A 19379-nucleotide genomic window follows, 5' to 3' on the forward strand; every position below is an offset into this window, starting at 1 on the left:
GTTGTTGCATTCAATGCATACCCTCTTTGATTTCCCAATGCACTGCATGGTGGTACCGACCACGGCCCACCACAGGGGTTACAAGAGGAGTTTATGTTGCAAAGTGTAGACGCTTAGGCAATGAAGTGTACGATTTGGACTAATGGTCCCTCTTTTCCTCTAATAATATAAACAAGAAAAGGGGACATGTGGGAAAATGATTGCTTGTACATGAGAGCATGAGCAAAGTTCTTATTGTTGCAGGGTGATTTCATAGCTAGAAGCATCCTTGGAGCATGAACAGCGCGTGAACAGCTCGTGCTGTCCTATATGATTGGCTAACGTAGCATGGCCTGATGCTAGTGCGAAGGTCCTTATCTTCTGGCTTAGAACAAATTGCTTGCTTGTATTTTGTATCTTTCTGATTTCACACAATAAAAGCTGTGCTGCATTAGCCCTAAGAGCAGCCATATTTCGGAACCTATCATGGTGTGAGACTGATTTTTCTTTGGATGCCGAGCTGCAACTCGACAACCCACCCAATGTTCAATTTCCTAGGAATGAAGGAGACTGTAGTGCCTTTAGGATATGTGGCTTACTTGCACACATATACACATCCTGAGCCTAGAGTGGAAGGGCTCGCAGCCTTAACTCCCCATATGGTCTTGCTTCATCCATACAGTCATACCTCTTGTTACATTTGGTTCAGGTTACGTTTTTTCAGGTTGCGTCCCGTGGTGCTGTAAATAAAAATATGCCCTTTTCCCTTATGGGGTATCCAAGAGCCCATATAGAGTCCTTACATAGGTTCCCTATTGGTAGGAGAAAATAACAGAGGTCAACCAGAGAATATTGAGAAGCAAAGCAGCTAGTAAGCTTGATCTTTATTAATCTGTTGCAACAGGGTGCTCCCCTCACACGCAGGAGAGGAAGAGGACCCCCAGAATTGCTGTGCAAGGGCTTATAAAGACTTTTGAAATTCCCATCCTCTAGATCAAGACCACCCCCAGAAACATTATGCATACATCACAGAAGGGGTGTAACCTAAGACCACCCCTCAGATACATCCCACCTACATCACAGAAATTTAAATGTTGTTTTTCTCCTGTCACAGTTTATCTCCTGTCTGGCAAGTTGCTTGATTGGATTTCCTGGGGAGCCTGGCCATTCTTTTGTAGTGGTAAAATACTTATTTCCTGGGCCAGGTCACAGGCTCACACCTTATTCATATCTTTGAGACAGGATTTGTGAGGAAAGAGACAATGGGGAGGCTTTTCCAGTTTAACCTTGCAGAGAAAGGATTTGGTCAGTTTAGGAATCAAAATGGTTTCAGGTTGGTCTTCCTGTGTTGATCTATGTATGTGCAGTTATGAACATTACCATATATCTAAGACCATAAAATTCCTATCACAGTGGCGACCCGGAAGTAACAGAACGGGTTACTTCCGGGTTTCGCCACTCTTGCATGTGCAGAAGTGGCAAATTGCGACCTGCACACACGCAGACACTGGTTGTGTTCTGCTCATGTGAACGGGGCTCCGGAACGGATCCTGTTCGCAACCAGAGGTACCACTGTATATGCACAGCTTCGGATTGCAGCGGAAATCAAGCATGGCTCTTCGTCTCAGGCTTCTGCCTGCCTCCTGCTTTTAGCCCAGCTCATCCACACCTCAGCTCTGGCCTTTGTCCACCTAACTACTAGCCAGGTGAGGGAGGGGGCTCAATCACCCACCTATTTGGTCCCCCACAGCACAAAGCAACCTCCTTTCTTAGACTAAGGGTCCCTAACCGTGGCTCCTTTGACAATGGAATCCTTCCCCCCACCCCAGCCCAAATTCACCACCTTACATTTATGCAGTGGCGTAGCGTGGGTTCTCAGCACCCGAGGCAAGGCAAGTAATTTGCGCCCCCTAACCCGTGGATTTTAGCACTCGAGTCTCTTCCGCGCCCCCCCAGATGTTGCGCCAGGTGCAGGAGGCCCCCCTGCACCCCCCACGTTACGCCACTGCTCCCACCACAAGTCTTCAGGACAGCCATCCGAAGGCTGGCGCGGGGAGGTCTCTCCGCCCCACTGCCAGGCTTCGGAGCATCCTTCCGAAGGCTGGCGCGGGGAGAAGGTCTCTCCGCCCCACCGCCAGCCTTCGGAGGAGGTCCGAGGACAGTGGGGTTCCTGCTTCCTCTAGGAGGGCCGGCCAAACATGCCCCCCCAAATGTTGCGCCCGGTGCGGCCGGCACCCCTGGGACCCCCCACGCTACGCCACTGCATTTATGTATTGCACCCCACTGCTTTCCAGTGAATCAAGCACAACTGAAGAAACAAGGCTCGATGGCTAAATGCAGACACCAAATGGAACACTTTTAATACATAACAGTGTAATTTTTTTAATATTTAAGTTGTCTGTTTTTTTGTGCACCACTTAGAGATGTTTTAAACATATTAAGCAATACAGAAATTAAACAATCAAATGGCTAAATGTCGCGATCCAGGCTGTTTTTGGAAAACAGAGGTAAGGCCAATGCTTTTTTTTCTGGAGGGACGCAGGGCTACGCGCACCCCTAAACATATTGTGAATCTAAGTTTGGCCTCATTGAGGGGCGGTATTTCAATATGGGTAGGAAAATGAGAATAACCCTAAACATTTTTTAAAGAAAGAAAGCACTGGGCGAGGCCATCTTGGAAGCACCCAGCAATCTTCCAATGCACATCCTGGTTCCGAGGACGTTTGCCCAGGCCCTCGGGATTGTGCCTGGGGTTTCCATGGGCCTCAGCCCACCTCAGGACCCCATAAGTAACTGAAGAGAGGGGGAGGCTTGGCCTTCAAAAGTGGCCTTTTGCCGGGGAAGACCCTCGACCGAAGAAGGCCGGGACCCGGCAAGGGGCCAGCCACGACCCCTTTCCCCCAGGGAAGAAGCCCTTCCCACGGCAAGGGTGGCTGGGGGCAAGCGAAGGCGCCCCGCGGGGCGACACTCCCGGCGCCTTCGCAGCGAAGCGCCTTCCCGAGCCGGCCTGGCGGGCGGGCGGGGAGGGCCTGGCGGCGTCGGCGGGCTCCTCCCAGGCCCCTTCCCCCTCCTCCTCCCGACTGGTCTCCTCCCTCTTCCCCGGTCTCCATTTTCCAGAGGATCCGGCGCCGACGGCAGCGCAAGCAGCCGAGGCAGCGGCGGCACCGGCAGCAGCAGCGGAGGCTTCAGCATCACCGTCGGCGCCTGCCGGGCCTTCCTCGCTCCGCCGCCGCTATGGCTGCCAACATGTACCGCGTCGGAGGTGAGGCCGGCGCCTTGCTCCCCCGACCCTCGCGGCGCCGGGGCCTGGCGGGCGCGCCCTCGAGGGAGGCCGGCGGCGGGGTGGGGGGCAGCGAAGCCCGTCCTTCGCCCGGGAGGCTTCCCGAGGCGAGGGAACCGAGGGAGAGGGCGAGGCAGCCAGAGGGGGCGCCGGCTCCTGGCTTGCATCCCCCTGGCCGGTGCGAGGGATTGGGACCCCGGGGCGAGCGGGGAAGGAAACGCTGCCTGCCCGCGCTGGTTTGCCTTTCTGGGTAGGGCCCGTGTCAAGCCCAGAGAGGGAAGGTGAAGACATGCGGGGAGTAGGTCCAGCAAGACCAGGCTCCGTCTTCCCTGGGCATCGCCTGGGAAGAGGGGCCAGCAGGCGATCTGCAAGCTGCAAGGCATCCCTTCGGGCTCCTTCTCAGCTCCCTCGCCTGCCAACCTGCCCTTGCAGAGCTCCAGGCCCCCCAGTCCATAATACAGTCATAGGTAAAGGTAAAGGGACCCCTGACCACTAGGTCCAGTCGTGGCCGACTCTGGGGTTGCGGCGCTCATCTCGCTTTATTGGCCGAGGGAGCAGGCATTCAGCTTCCAGGTCATGTGCCCAGCAATGACTAAGCCGCTTCTGGCGAAACCAGAGCAGCACACGGAAACGCCGTTTACCTTCCCGCCGGAGCGGTACCTATTTATCTACTTGCACTTTGATGCGCTTTCGAACTGCTAGGTTGGCTGGGACCGAGCAACGGGAGCTCACCCCGTCGCAGGGATTCGAACCACCGACCTGCTGATCCACAAGCCCTAGGCTCTGTGGTTTAAATACGTTTCAGGATAAGTATTTTCGGGTTGTGTCCTGCGGCGACCCAGAAGTAACGGAGTGCGTTACCTCCAGGTTTTGCCACTCGAGCATGTGCAGACGGTCAAAATGACCCCATGGCAGAAGCGACGAAATGCGACCCGCGCAGACGCGACGCCGCCTCTTACGTTCCATTTGGGATGTGCACGGGGCTCCAGAACGGATCCCGTTCGCATCCCGAGGTACCACTGTATTGTGCTCAGGGTGAGATGGCATGGGAGACAGAGGCAGCTGCTCTTCCCAACCCACCAACTTGCCTGCTTTCCTAGGCGTGCTTCTTCTCTGGCGATCACTCGTAGTCGTCCATAAACCCGGTTTTAACAATGAGTCCGCAAGTGACTGTGGAGGCCAGTTCTGGATCCGCACGTCCTTCCACAGTGGGGACATTGCTTTCTAGGCAGGAGTTGATCACGGTGTGGGTTTGGCAAGCGTGCTTTCCTCTTAGCATGTTTCTCCCTTGCGTCCTGAGTTTGAGTGTCTTCAAAGCTCGTGACACCTTTGGTAAAGGTCCAACGAAGTTGATGTTGAAGTGCAGGCAGCCTTTGCCCTCCTTGGAGGAGGTTGGGTGAGGGGTAGCATTGTGCAGGACCCCCAGAGCAGGGGATACAAAGCAAAGGGCTCACACAAGTGCAGCCTGGGGGGGGGTACTACACATTACAGTGGTGCCCCGCAAGACGAATGCCTCACAAGACGAATGCCTCGCAAGACGGAAAACTCGCAAGACGGAAAACTCGACGAAAGAGTTTTCTGTTTTGGAGGTGCTTCGCAAAACGAATTTCCTATGGGCTTACTTCGCAAGACGACAATTTCTTGTGAGTTCCTGCTGGGTTTTTTTCCTCCCCCCCTTTTTCTAAGCCGCTAAGCCACTTATCAGCTGATCCGATCAGCAGATAAGCCGCTAAAAGCGCTAATCCGCTAATCCGTCAATGGGCTTGCTTCGCAAGACGAAAAAACCGCTAGACGAAGATAATCACAGAACGGATTCTTTTCGTCTTGCGAGGCACCACTGTAGTAACAAGTTTCCCGCACCCACACGAATATACCAGGCATCGTTGAAGCCCTGTTTTATTTTTCCACATATTCGTGGTTGTTGTAGACAAGGGTATCTGCCTAACAGTGGGAGCCTAACCAAGGCTCCTCAAAAGCTAGTCCTGTTGAATTCAGTGGGGTTTTCTCCCAGGTAAGTGGGGTTCAGATTGTAGCATCAGTCACACACTGTGTAGATCCACTGTAGATAAACAGGGTTAAATTACACACATCAAAAGTCCATTGATTTTATAGGTCTACTCTGTGTGTGAGTTAGTCAGATAACACCCAGGGCCTTTTTTGTAGTGGGACCAAGGCAGGGATTGCCCTGCCAGAAGCTGGCCATATTGCTGCTCACCTATTTAGAAATTAGAATTTTGACTGCTGCTGGCTTCTACATCAAGGTATTCAGCTAAGTTTTACTGAGAGCAGACCCACTGAAATTATTGGCCATGACTAATTTGGATCCATTAATTTCAATTTATCTACTCAGAGAAAAAAGTTAGTTTACCTTTTGTTTTGATTTGTTATTAGCTGTTTGTTAAATTTAATACTTTTTTCTCTTTAAAAAACTGTGTTTTAAAAGATTTTTTACAGAAATGTCATTTCCCTAGTTAGAGAATATCTATTTGAAGGAGTGTGAGAGATCAACCTGTTGTTAGCATAAGAGTTTTCCTGTAATACATACTGGAGGCAGACCCTGACTTGAAATTGTTTTGGGATGCAGCCAGAACATTGACTTCTGAGATCTGCCTTATGGCCCAGGGTCTGTTGAGACACTTGCTTTTTTGCAGTCAGGTAGAGAAAGCAAAGTAGGTGGGGCTGGAACTCTTATCCTGCTTTTTTCTTCTTTCATTCCTTTCATATTATCTGCTTTCATTCTGTTCTGACACTGTGTTGCATTTATTTATTTGTTTGTTTAGTATTTATATGCCACTTAATCATTAGCATCTCTAAGCGGTGTACATAAAATTACAAAAAAGTGTGTTGATTTTATGGTAATTGTTGAGGGTGTATGAGTGGGAATGCTGCTGAACTGTGATTCTTTAATTTTATTCATTTATATCCTGCCTCAATACCAGCATGGCTCACAGTTAGGTTTGTCATATTCTAGTTCTCCAGATCCTGGCAGCTTGATTTATATATTATGTAAATCAAGTGAGGATTTGGGAAATTACGCTGCTTTTCTACTCCAGAGTACTCCTTCCAAACTCTTTATAACAAGGAAACAGATCATTTGGCTTATTTCTGTATATATCTTGCAGGTGAGAACGAGGGCTGGGCGATATCTGGTTTTCAACATTGCGATATATCACCACCCAAACATTGTTTTTTAGTGATATATCACAATGTCTGAAACATGGAACTATGTAGGGTGTGTGTGAAGTTTGGGCGAAGGAGCAGTCATTGGAGAACATGTGGGTGGGGTGGTGGAGATCCTGCGAAGAAGCAGTCAAGGAGATTAACAGGTATGTGCTATGTGCACTGTGGATTCCTCCCCTTGCTTGCGTTTGGAGGGCAAACTCCTTCCACTCCTCCTTAGACAGAAGAAATCCAACTTCATTGCCTTCATTGCATCTCCTAGGAGCCACCCACTAGAGCTGTTCTGTATGGTCCAGAGGTTGATTACTCCTGACTGTGGGGGTGAACCTCTGGAGCACACAGTAACTAGCTGTAACTGAATGGCTAAATACTTCACTGATAAAGTTGCTCGGTTCTGTAGTGATTTAGATGCTGCTATTGTAACAGTACCAGCTGAGATGTCCAATGCAATGTCAAGTCTGGTGTGTGATCATTTCAGTTGATGTGGGCTGAAGATGTGGACAGAATACTTTAAGTGATGTGCTTGATCACCTGCTCATTAGATCCTTGTCCAATCTGGTTTATTAAAGCTACCCAGGGTCAGGTTGGTGATTGGTGATTGCTGCTCAACTATCCCACCCTAGACCCAACAGAGTAACAACTATAGACCAGTCGCCAACACCCCTATCTTGGCAAAGGTGGTGGAGAGGGTAGTTGCAGAGCAACATCAGGTATTCCTGGAAGAGACTGATTATCTCCACCCTAATCATTCTACCTGGACACTGAGGTCCAGCGCCGAGGGCCTTCTGGCGGTTCCCTCATTGCGAGAAGTGAGGTTACAGGTAGCCAGGCAGAGGGCCTTCTCGGTGGTGGCACCCACCCTGTGGAACGCCCTCCCACCAGATGTCAAAGAGGAGAACAACAACTACCAGACTTTTAGAAGACATCTGAAAGCAGCCCTGTCTAGGGAAGCTTTTAATGTTTGATGGATTACTCTATTTTAGTATTTTGTTGGAAGCCTCCCAGAATGGCTGGGGAAGCCCAGCCAGATGGGCGGGGGTATAAATAATAAATAATAATAATAATAATTATTATTATTATTATCGGCAATCTGGGTTCAAACCTGGTTTTGGAACTGAAACAGCCTTGGATGACCTTTATCGTGAGAGGAACAAGGGGAGTGCGACCCTATTACTTCTGCTTGATCTCTCAGTGACTTTTGATACCATCGACCATGGTATCCTCCTGCATTGACTCAGTGAGATGAATATCTGAGGCACTGTTTTACAGTGGTTCTGTCCCTGTCTTCAAGGCGGTTTCCAGAGAGGTGCACTTGGTGAATGTTCCTTGGCCTCCTGGCATTTGTGCTGTGGGTGTTCTGCCGGGTACTGTTTTCTTTCCAGAGCTATTTAATATCTGTATGAAGCTGTTGGGTGTAATCCTTAGGAGTTTTGGAGGGAGGTGTCACCAGTATGCTGATGACATGCAACTCTACTTCTCCGTAACACCCAAATCAGGAGACACTGTGGAAGCTGTGGGCTGGTGTCTGAACGCAGTGATGGACTGGATGAGGGCCAATGAACTGTGCTTGAATTTTGGGAAGAAAGGCTCTTTGGGTGGGTGGTTCCCATGTTTGGGCAATTGGCAAGTTATCTGTTCTGGATGAAGTTTCTCTCCTTCTTTGTCCCTAAAGGCCCAAGTGTCCCGTGTGGTTAGGAGACCTTTTACCAGTTTCCTGTGGTTCACCCAACTATTGCCATTCCTGGACAGGGATAGTCTGACCACTGTAGCTCATACATTGGTAGCCTCCAGGCTAGATTACTGTAATGATGTCTATGTGGGGCTGCCCTTGGGTCTGGTTTGGAATGCTGCAGCCAGAATGCTGTTGGGACTTTTGGTCAAGAAAGTGTGACACCATTGTTAAAACAGCTTCATGGGCTGCCCATCTATTGCCAAGCCAAGTTCAGGGTTCTTGTTTTGATTTTCAAAGCCTTGGACAACTTGGGTCCAGAATATGTTAGGGATCTCCCGAACCTTTATATTCCAGGTCGACCACTGAGATCACCTGCAGGAGCATCTTGAGTGAAGTGGTGAGGCTCATTTGACAATAATGAGAAATCAAGTCTTTGGTCCATTTCTGTGGAATGCCCTGCCAATATAGATTCAGTGGGCACCTTCTGTGCCACTTTATGTCTGCTGAAAACATTTCTGTTCCTCCATTCCTGTGCTGGCAGTTAAGAGCACACCCCCCCCCCCCGTGGTCTATTTAATTTCTTTTACTTTTAAACTTCTCTTTTTAACTTCTTATGAAGTTATTGTTTGGTTTCATGTTTTTATACTGTTGTAAACTGCTGTGATATATTTTTTATGATACAGCAGTGTGTGTGTGTGTGTGTGTGTGTGTGTGTGTATATATATATATATATATATATATATGCTTTCGTAGATTTTCACGGGTACAGGAATGCAGGTTTTGGTGTCTTCGGGTGTCTTCCCGTGTAAGAGTCGGGGTGTCTGTGCGACGTTTCGACGAGGTCTCACTCGTCATCTTCAGGCTGGTGCTTTCGGCTTCTTGTTACTGGAACAGAGCAGAATCTGGTGTTTGAGTTCCTATAAATACTGTTGAGGGGTGTGGTGTATAGCCTCCAACGTTCTGGGCAGAGAGGAAGTTCCTAGATTAGTGTGCCTCTTCTTCTTTTGTTCCTTAATTACTTGAGGGATATCTTGAGTGATTTCATGAGTGATATTCTGAATACCACTGGGTGGGTCATTAAGTGTAGATTAGTTGCTAAAGCTTTTGTGTCTTGACCTCTTGAGCTTGTGAAGAGTTTTTCTGAGAAGATGGCTGTGCTGCATTTAGTTGTGCTCTGGCTTGGCTTCGTGTATAGGGGCGAGCTGTGGTTTTGTGCCTTGTGCCAGCCAGATCTGTGTAGGGATTGCAGGGGGGTGCAGCATCCGGAGGTGCCACTATAGTTTGGCTACTGGATGGAGTCTGTAATATGTCTGTGGAGAGGGTCTGGGTTTGGGTCTGGTGTGGTTGATTGGTGACGGCGTTCTGTGTGCCTCTGGTTCTGGTGTCGGTTTTTGTGGGGAGGGCTAATTTCCAGATGTCTGGCAGGCGGGACGTGTCGTCACGCTTGTTCATGTTGTGAGGGTGTTTCTCTATCTCGATGGCTTCCATGATTATTCTCTTGTGGTGATGTTCCATGTTAAAGAGCAATTTGGAATCTGCAAAATTAATTTCGTGTCCTGTTTCTTTCATGTGTTGGAAAAGAGAGGAAGTTTTTTCTTCTTTTTTGACGGCATTCTTGTGTTCTGCGATACGCGCATTTATTCGTCTGTTTGTTTGTCCAATGTACGTGGCTGGGCAGACTTTGCAGGGTATTTCATAGACCCCTTGGTTTTCCAGCTGGATTTTGTCTTTTGGGTTTCTGAGGATATTGGCTATTTTTTGGTTGGTGCAGAAGGCTGTTTTGATATTGTGTTTATGGAGGATTTTGCTGATTTTGTCTGTAGTGCCCTTGATATAAGGAAGGAGGGCCATGCCATTGTTTTCTTCTGTGTCTTGGTTTTTGGGGGGTGTTTCTTTTTGGATTAGCTTCGTAACCCTGTTTTTCTGGTATCCATTGGCGATTAACACATTTGAGAGATTCTGTGACTCAGTTGTCAAGTGGTCTTTGTCAGCCAGGCGTTTGGTTCTGGAGATGAGAGTCTTGGCTACGGAGTTTATTTGTGCAGGGTGGTGGTGTGATTGTGCATGTAAGTAGCGGTTGGTGTGTGTTTTTTTCCGGTAGATAATATATATATTATGCAGGTTTTGGTGTCTTCGGGTGTCTTCCCGTGTAAGAGTCGGGGTGTCTGGGCGACGTTTCGACGAGGTCTCACTCGTCATCTTCAGGCTGGTGCTTTCGGCTTCTTGTTACTGGAACAGCCTGACTCCAGCTTCTTCGGCTTCTTGTTACTGGAACAGCCTGACTTCAGCCTGTTCCAGTAACAAGAAGCCGAAAGCACCAGCCTGAAGATGACGAGTGAGACCTCGTCGAAACGTTGCCCAGACACCCCGACTCTTACACGGGAAGACACCCGAAGACACCAAAACCTGCATTCCTGTACCCGTGAAAATCTACGAAAGCATATATATATTATATATATATATTATATATATATAAAACTTTTAAGTGTGAGGCAAAAACATTCCTCTTCTCCCAGGCCTTTACGTAATTGAACAATCTGTGGCCTTTTAAACTTTGTGATTTTGTGTATGTGTATGAGGGTTATTGCTTTGTTTGCTATTATGTTACACATTTTTGTGTTTATACTGTAAACCGCCCTGTGATTCCCAATTGAAACTTGATATATAAATTTAATAAATAATAATAAAATGATATACTGGTGAAATTACCCCATGTAAATTGTTGCCATTAAGAGGACTGCTGCATGTTAGGATTGCTGTCAAAACCACTTGTGTCTTCATAGCAGATGAATAAAGTTCAGGATTCCCTGACAAATGTGTTTACTGCAGAGTAATTGTAGCGTGTTTTATTTATTCAGGTGCTTCTTCCCTGGTCTTCAAAGATAAAAGCCGTCACAAGGTGACTTAGAGTATTAAGCTAGTATAAATGCAATGCAAAGCAATAAAAATTCAGGATAGAAAACAATTGCAGTAAAAACAGCTGTTTAAAATAGAAAAAGAAGACAGTCAAAAGGTCTTTTGAAGACCATACTTAAAAACCACAAGGGAGGGGGCTTTGACAGATCTGCTGTAGAGTGAGTACCACAATAGCAGTGCTACCACCAAGAAGGTCTTGGCTTCAGTGTATCTCTCCACTCCCTGTTTTTGTCCTGCAAACTTTCAGAGATTTTCTTGATGACATTTTTCTTTGTGCTGCAATGACAGCTTGTGGAGGAGACCAGATGCAAGAGCAAGCACTTAAAAGTCTCTTCTCTCATGTTCAGTTACTGAGATGAAGCATTTTTTGATGTGTGTTCCACAAGAACAAGGCCATCGCCTTACCTTCCTCCAAGCATTTGGCAAAGCTATACTCCTATATGATCATTGCAGATGGTGACAGCAGCCACGGAATTAAAAGACGCCTGCTTCTTGAGAGAAAAGCAATGACAAACCTAGACAGCATCTTAAAAAGCAGAGACATCACCTTGCCAACAAACGTCCGTATATTTAAAGCTCTGGTTTCCCCAGTAGTGATGTATGGAAGTGAAAGCTGGACCATAAAGAAGGTTGATCGCCAAAGGATTGATGCTTTTGAATTATGGTGCTGGAGGAGACTCTTGAGAGTCCCATGGACTGCAAGAAGATCAAACCTATCCATTCTGAAGGGAATCAGCCCTGAGTGCTCACTGGAAGAACAGATCCTGAAGCTGAGGCTCCAATACTTTGGCCACCTCATGAGAAGAGAAGACTCCCTGGAAAAAATGTTGGGAAAGATGGAGGGCACAAGGAATAGGGAACGACAGAGGACGAGATGGTTGGATAGTGTTCTTGAAGCTACCAGCATGAGTTTGACCAAGCTGCAGGAGGCAGTGGAAGACAGAAGTGCCTGGTGTGCTCTGGTCCATGGGGTCACGAAGAGTCGGACACGACTAAACAACAACAACATACTCCTATATAGTTGGAAGATGTAGTGGCTGGGGAAACCCAGTCAGATGGGCGGGGAAGAAGAAGAAGAAGAAGAAGAAGAAGAAGAAGAAGAAGGCCTTGATTGGTTGATTTCAAAGCTGCACCTCTATCTGGACAGGGATAACCTAACTTCCATTGTCTATGCTCTGGATTACTGCAACACAGAAGTGGGACTGTCTCTGAAGATGGTTCAGAAACTTCACCTGGTGCAGAATTCAATGACCAGGTTGCTCCCAGGGCAAGACGGTTTGAGCATATAACACCGAACCTGGCCTGACTGCGATTCCAAGCCCAGTTCAAAGTGCTGGTTTTGATCTATAAAGCCTTAAATGGCCCAGCACTGGAATACCTCAAGCACTGCTATAAACCAAACTGGACCCTGCGATCATCATCTGCAGCCCTTCTTTATGTGCCCCCTCCACAAGAGGTCCAGAAGGTGGACATGAGAATGGGCCTTTTCTGCGGTGGCTTTCTGTTTATGGAAGCTCTCCTAGGGTCTCCTAGGCTCATCTGGTGCTTTTGTTACGTAACTTTAGACACCAGGCAAAAATATTCCTCCTCTCCCAGACCTTTGGATGATAGTGAGGAAGTAGAAGAGTAGCTGAATTCTGGTATATAGAACTCTGTAACTAGTATTTGAGTTTACTTTTTTTCTTACTCCCACCCCATCCTTTTTTCCTTTTATGTAGTGTCTTTTGGATTGTAAGACTGAGGGCAGGGACTCCTTTATTAATCTGTAAGATGCTCTGGGAAACTCCTCAGATGTGGAGTGGGATAAAAATGCTCTAAATAGATAAGTAAAATAAAGTTCCTTTGTCTAAGATCTCTAAGGTTACTGTAATACTTTGAACAAAGAGGGGAGTGGATTTAGAATTGGTAGTTAGAATTTATACACTCTGTCAGGGAACTGACATCGGAGGAAAGGGAAGTGTTAAGGCTCCCAGAGACTGGGAGAGAGTCAACAGCCAAAGCAGGGACCAGCAGGGGGAGCGCCGGGTCTCTGGAGGAGGGTCTCAGTAATGCTGGGAGAGACGCAGCAGCCCAGGCAGGAAGCAGCAGGGGAGAGAAAGGGGTGAGAGACACTTCGAGCGAAAATAGCGGGGAAGTGTCAGAAGCAGCGGCAGGGAGACCCATGCTGCGCCGGAAGCTGCCACGTCGTGAGTCCAGGAGACGCGTTTCCGTTAAGGAACTTCTTTGCTGGAAGCGCTTCCGCAGACAGCCACTGTCAGACTCTACTAGTGACTAGAGCAGACATGTCTGAGGAGCTCTGTCACACACAGAGGTTTGTGGGGTCGCACAAACTCTGAAGGGGCACCATTTTAAGCACAAGCAGCTAACCATCCCCTGATAGCAGTCTGACAGTCTCTGTACGCTGCCTGTGCAGGAGAAAGCATCATGAGCAACCCAGTCGGAACCGGAGACGCAGGGGTTGGAGCTGGTCCAAGCTTGGAGGAAAGGTATCAAGCTCTGGAAGTCCAACTGGCGCTGCAGACGGCGAGGCTCGAGGAGAGAAGGGCTCAGGATGCTGACAAAAAGGGGAGAACCACTCAGTTCCCCAGAAAGGTACCAGGATTGGTGCAGAAGTTTGGGGGGGACCCCAAGGATTACCATGCCTTTAGGACTGAGATGCAATATGCCCTGAATGTGCAGTTTGATGAGTTCCCTGATGAGGAATCGCGAGTTGCGTTCGTAATTGGGCATCTTGAGAAGGGGGCGCGGGACTGGGTTCGACCCCTGATGGCAACGCACAACGATATCCTAAAGGACACTGAAATTTTTTCGTGCAATGGATATCATGTTTTCCAGCGATATTGAGGAAGGGTTGGTACGCAGACAGCTAATGGCTTGCAAGCAGGGAAGCAGATCTGTCCGTGAGTACTGGACTGAATTTACCATGCTGATTCACAGATTGGGGTGGGATTTATCGGTGGCACCCATTCAGATGCTATTTGAAGAAGGTCTTTCTTCAGCTGTGAAAGATGAGCTGGCCAGGAGCCCCAGGGCGGGGTCTATGGATCAGTTGACCAAATCTGCGCTGACCATTGGAGCGCGCCAGGAGGCAAGAGCCTTGGAGAGGCGGGAAGGGAGAGGGGAACGTTGGAAGGAGTTACGCATTCCAGACATTCCTGAGCCAGCTTTCCCGCCGGCAGAGCCGATGGAAATCGGAACAGCCCGCGCGCGCGCAGTTTCAAAGCCCAGTGAGGGGGCGAAGAAGGAGGGAAAGGGAGCCCGGAAATGCTATCTCTGCCAACAGCCAGGCCACTTTGCCAGAGTCTGCCCCCAGAGGAAGGAATGGCAAGGGATGGTGGGAGCTGTTGAGGGGGAAGAGCAGGGAGAAACGGAGCAGGTAAAAGCCAACGCCTGGTTGCCAGCAGGGCACTGCAGCCGGGCCAAAGAGCAGTGAAAGTGCCCCTTCCCCAAGTGCCAGTGCCAGAAGCTCCTCGACCTGCTCTAGTGATTGAAGTGTCGCTAGAGCTGCAAAATGGACACCCCCTAAAAATAAAGGCGCTGTTGGACTCAGGCAGCTCCTGCAATTTCATGAGCAAGGAGTTTGCTGCTGAACACCAGATACAGACTATCCCTTTAAGCAACCCCCTGCAGGTGACCACGATTGATGGCAGGGAACTGTTGGGAGGAGGCGTCAGCTTGCAGACCGTCCCAATGATAATGAGGGTGGCAAGGCACACAGAACTGATAGCGTTTAATGTGGCCACCTTGGGAGGCGCTCCCATTATTTTGGGAATGAGCTGGCTAGCCCTACATGATCCGCTGGTGGGCTGGCATCAAAGAGTGGTTTCCTTCGGTTCAGCACATTGCTTAGAACACTGCAGGGGGGAAAAGGGGTCAGCAGGGGCCCAAGCCACCCTGGCAGGGACTGAAGTAATGGAGAAGGGGAAGGTGCCACCACAGTATGCTGATCTCAGCGACGTGTTCAGCGAGAAGGAAGCTGACCAACTACCCCCGCATAGGCCCTTTGATTGCCAGATCAACTTACTCCCTGGAGCACAGCTTCCTGTAGGCAAGTTGTATGCCATGTCAGACAGGGAGATGCAGGAGTTGCGAGCGTTCATTGACAAGAACCTGAAAAGAGGCTTCATCAGAGAGTCCAAGGCAGCGGGGGGTAGCCCAGTGTTTTTTGTGGATAAAAAAAACACGGACAAGCCGAGGCTGGTATGTGACTTTCGGGCCCTAAATGCAGTGACAGAGCCGGCGGCTTTTCCTATGCCCAGGATTGATGATATTTTGACCAGGGTGCGAAAAGGAAAGATTTTTACAAAGCTGGACCTAAGGGGGGCGTACAACCTGATACGTATAAGGAAAGGGGATGAATGGAAGACCACCATGTTCACCCCTTTGGGGGCATTTGAATATCTCGTTATGCCTTTTGGATTACAAACAGGCTCCGCGTGTTTTCAAGCCTTTATGAACCATGTACTGGGGCCTTTGCTCTACAAGAATTGCGTGGCCTTCTTAGATGACGTGTTGGTGTATTCGGAGAATGAGGAGCAACATGTGAGAGACGTCAGAGAGGTGTTGAGCAGGCTGCAAGCCAACAGACTGTGGGTGAAACTGGAAAAGTGTCAGTTTCATACCAAGGAGGTGGAATTCCTGGGGTACCGCTTGTCAGACAAGGGGTTGGCCATGGACCCCGGCAAGGTTCAAGCGGTGCTGGAATGGAAAACACCCAAGACCAAGAAGGATGTGCAGAGGTTCCTAGGGTTTGGAAACTTTTATCGTAAGTTCATCCGAAACTTCGCCCACCTGACGGCGCCCATCACGGACTGTCTCAGCAGCAAAAAGAAGTTTGTTTGGACGGGGGAGGCGGAGCGAGCGTTTGAGGAACTGAAAAGGGCCTTCGCCTCTGACGAACAACTTCTACATGTGGATTTACAAAAAAAGCTGAGGGTCGAAACAGACGCTTCGGACAGAGCCATAGGGGCGGTGCTGCTTCTGCAGCCGGGGAAGGAGGGGTCAGAGTGGCGACCGTGTGCCTTCTTTTCGCGAAAGCTGAACAAATCTGAGAGAAACTACACGGTGTACGACCGGGAACTTCTTGCGATTTATGAGGCCTTCCGGAGATGGAGGCATCTACTAATTGGTGCACAACAGAAGGTGCAAGTGTGCACGGACCATAAGAATCTAGAGTATTGGAGAACTGCGCGAGTGCTCAACCAAAGGCAGTTGAGATGGGCCCAGGAGTTCTCCAAATTTAACTTTGAGATTTGTTACGTACCAGGCCCGGAGAACGTTAGGGCGGACGCTCTCTCATGCAAACCTGAATATTTGGAGGGAGAGGGTGCACCCGAAGAGACCCATGTTATTCCCGAGGACCGCTGGGTGTGTGGGGCGGCTTTGGTGGGGCAAAGGGAACTGGTAGAGGGAACGGTGCAGGATGAATACGCCCAGGACAAACTCAGGGGTCTCAGGAGGGAGGGAGACAAACCCGGGGGTTTTGAGGAGAGAAACGGGGCGTTGTACTACAAGGGAGCGTTATACATACCTGAAGGGGAATTGAGGGAAAAGGTACTCAAGCAACTGCACGATAGCCCCACAGCAGGGCATTTTGGGCAACACAAAACCATGTGGCTGGTTACCAGGGAATTCTGGTGGCCCAAGGTCAGGGAAGATGTGCGTGAATATGTGAGAGGGTGTGACCGATGTCAACGAGCCAAGGGGGAGAGGCGGGCACCGGCAGGTTTATTAGAACCACTACCCACGCCGGAAAGACCATGGGAGGCAGTGGCAATAGATTTCATGACTGATCTGCCCAGGTCCAAAGGGAAGACAGCCATTATGGTTGTGGTAGACCTGTTAACCAAGATGGCCCACTTTATAGCCTGCTCACATGCGGTCACAGCAGAAGAAACCGCTAAATTGTTTGTGGAAAATGTGTTTAGGTTGCATGGTGCCCCCTTGAGGGTGGTTTCGGACCGAGGGAAACAATTTACTTCCAGGTTCTGGAGGAAGCTCATGAGCTTATTGCATGTAGAGGTGAATTTTTCCACTGCCCGTCATCCAGAAACCAATGGGCAGGCGGAAAGAGCTAATGGTGTCCTCCAGCAATATTTGAGGTGTTATGTGAATGACAGAGAGAATGATTGGGTGGAGAAGCTGGCGTTGGCAGAATTTGCCTATAACAATGCAGAGAACGTGTCCACGGGGATGAGCCCTTTTTTGGCCAATCACGGGTGTCATCCCCGAGCCTTCCCAGGGGGGGAGGGGGAGAACTGGAGCGTTCCTGCCGCAGAACAGTTCGTTGAAGAAATGGAAGCGATCCATCGCCAGCTCCAACTTAATTTAAACAGGGCGAAGGAGGAATATAAGAGGCAGGCAGACAAAACCAGAAGGGAAGGGGAAAGCATTAGGGTGGGGGACCAGGTGTGGCTGTCCACCCAGGGGTTACCATTTAAAGGAGGTTGTAAGAAGTTAAGACCTAAAAGACTGGGCCCATTTGAAGTCACGCAACAGGTCAACCCAGTGGCTTTCAGACTCCGGTTACCGAACCACATGAAGTTGCACCCAGTGTTCCACAGATCATTGCTGTCACCGTATATAGGGGACAGAGAGGGGAGGGTCAATAGGGGACCAGCTATGGAAGAAAAAGAACACAGCTACCATGTAGCGGAGATTCTCGATTCCAGGTGGAGGGGAGAGCAAGTAGAGTATTTGGTAATGTGGGAAGGGGAGCCGGAGTCGGAAAACACCTGGGTCAGGGCAGAGGAGGTAGATGACGAGGTTTTGATTGAAACTTTCCATCAGAGATTCCCTAGAAAACCCCAGCCAGTGGTGAGGTTCCGGAGGGAATACTTCGCCACCACCGACGACGAAGAAGAGTTGGAGGGGTTCGCTGATTCCGAGGTGGAAGAGGATTCAGCGAGTCGGAACGAAGACCGATGGAGGGAATTGTTCGAGACGTCGGAAGATGAAGAGGATTCTTTTAGGGGTTTCAGCTCCTCACCGCCCAGAGGAGAAAGTAGGGGCGGGGAAGAGGGGGGCCCTGGAGGGGAGGTGGATGTCAGGGAACTGACATCGGAGGAAAGGGAAGTGTTAAGGCTCCCAGAGACTGGGAGAGAGTCAACAGCCAAAGCAGGGACCAGCAGGGGGAGCGCCGGGTCTCTGGAGGAGGGTCTCAGTAATGCTGGGAGAGACGCAGCAGCCCAGGCAGGAAGCAGCAGGGGAGAGAAAGGGGTGAGAGACACTTCGAGCGAAAATAGCGGGGAAGTGTCAGAAGCAGCGGCAGGGAGACCCATGCTGCGCCGGAAGCTGCCACGTCGTGAGTCCAGGAGACGCGTTTCCGTTAAGGAACTTCTTTGCTGGAAGCGCTTCCGCAGACAGCCACTGTCAGACTCTACTAGTGACTAGAGCAGACATGTCTGAGGAGCTCTGTCACACACAGAGGTTTGTGGGGTCGCACAAACTCTGAAGGGGCACCATTTTAAGCACAAGCAGCTAACCATCCCCTGATACACTCTTTTGGGTGTTCCAGGTTCTACTTAAGGCATGTAATTTTCAACACTCAATACTCTGATAAAGTTCTATGTCAATTTGTAATAAATTTTGTTTTTATTGGTATCTGTGATGAATATTTTAGATTATTCTTTGTATACTGCTTAGAGGCTTTCTCTCAAGTAAGTGGTATATAAATTTGGTTAAATAACTTTATATCCATGACCAGTAATACAGTTCTGACAGTATTATTATCCCCATATTGCAGGTGTGGGGCTGACCGGTTGACAGACAGCTAGACATTTTCCGCAGAAAGTCACCTTAACCATCAAAGGCAAGATTTCATGTGGATGTCTGTGGATCTTTTATCTTGCTCCCAGAGACAGCCAGGCAGCTCCTGTTTCAAAAGAACACTTCACTCATTACATATAAGTTGAAAACTATATATACTCTCACCATAAACACCACATCTATGAATAATGATTCCTGATTTCTTTCTAACTTTCCAGCACTAGACAGATTTAAATTTTTGGTGTCTCTCCAGTCCTTTCTGTGAGGACAATCACTTTACAGCACGCTAATGGTCTGGTCAGGAACAAATTGCTAGGGGTTCCAGAGCCAGGATAAATAAGAAGGGAGACAGTGGGCATACTTGTTTTGTGTGGTCAGGAACAAATTGACAGAATTTCAGCTACCCACTGTCTTCTGATTTCCTTTGTGCTCGAATTCCTGCATTTCATAGAATCATAGAATCATAGAGTTGGAAGAGACCACAAGGGCCATCGAGTCCAACCCCCTGGCAAGCAGGAAACACCATCAGAGCACTCCTGACATATGGTTGTCAAGCCTCTGCTTAAAGACCTCCAAAGAAGGAGA

General features: G+C 49.0%; 1 protein-coding gene across 3 annotated transcripts in view; it reads left to right on the plus strand.

Moving 5' to 3' along the window:
* Positions 1 to 2962: 2962 nt before the first annotated feature.
* MTA1 (metastasis associated 1) overlaps positions 2963 to 19379 on the plus strand; it is a 69266-nt gene continuing 52849 nt past the window's right edge. For all 3 annotated transcript variants that reach the window (XR_014222300.1, XM_082234395.1, XM_082234397.1), the window contains exon 1: positions 2963 to 3241. Coding sequence is in view for 2 of the 3 variants with exons in the window: in XM_082234395.1 (XP_082090521.1) it covers positions 3214 to 3241 (28 nt within the window). In the remaining variant the exon portion in view is untranslated. The remainder of the gene's footprint in view (positions 3242 to 19379) is intronic.

The sequence above is a fragment of the Podarcis vaucheri genome (assembly GCF_965113315.1).
Source record: "Podarcis vaucheri genome assembly, chromosome: 8".
NCBI classification, from domain to species: domain Eukaryota; kingdom Metazoa; phylum Chordata; class Lepidosauria; order Squamata; family Lacertidae; genus Podarcis; species Podarcis vaucheri.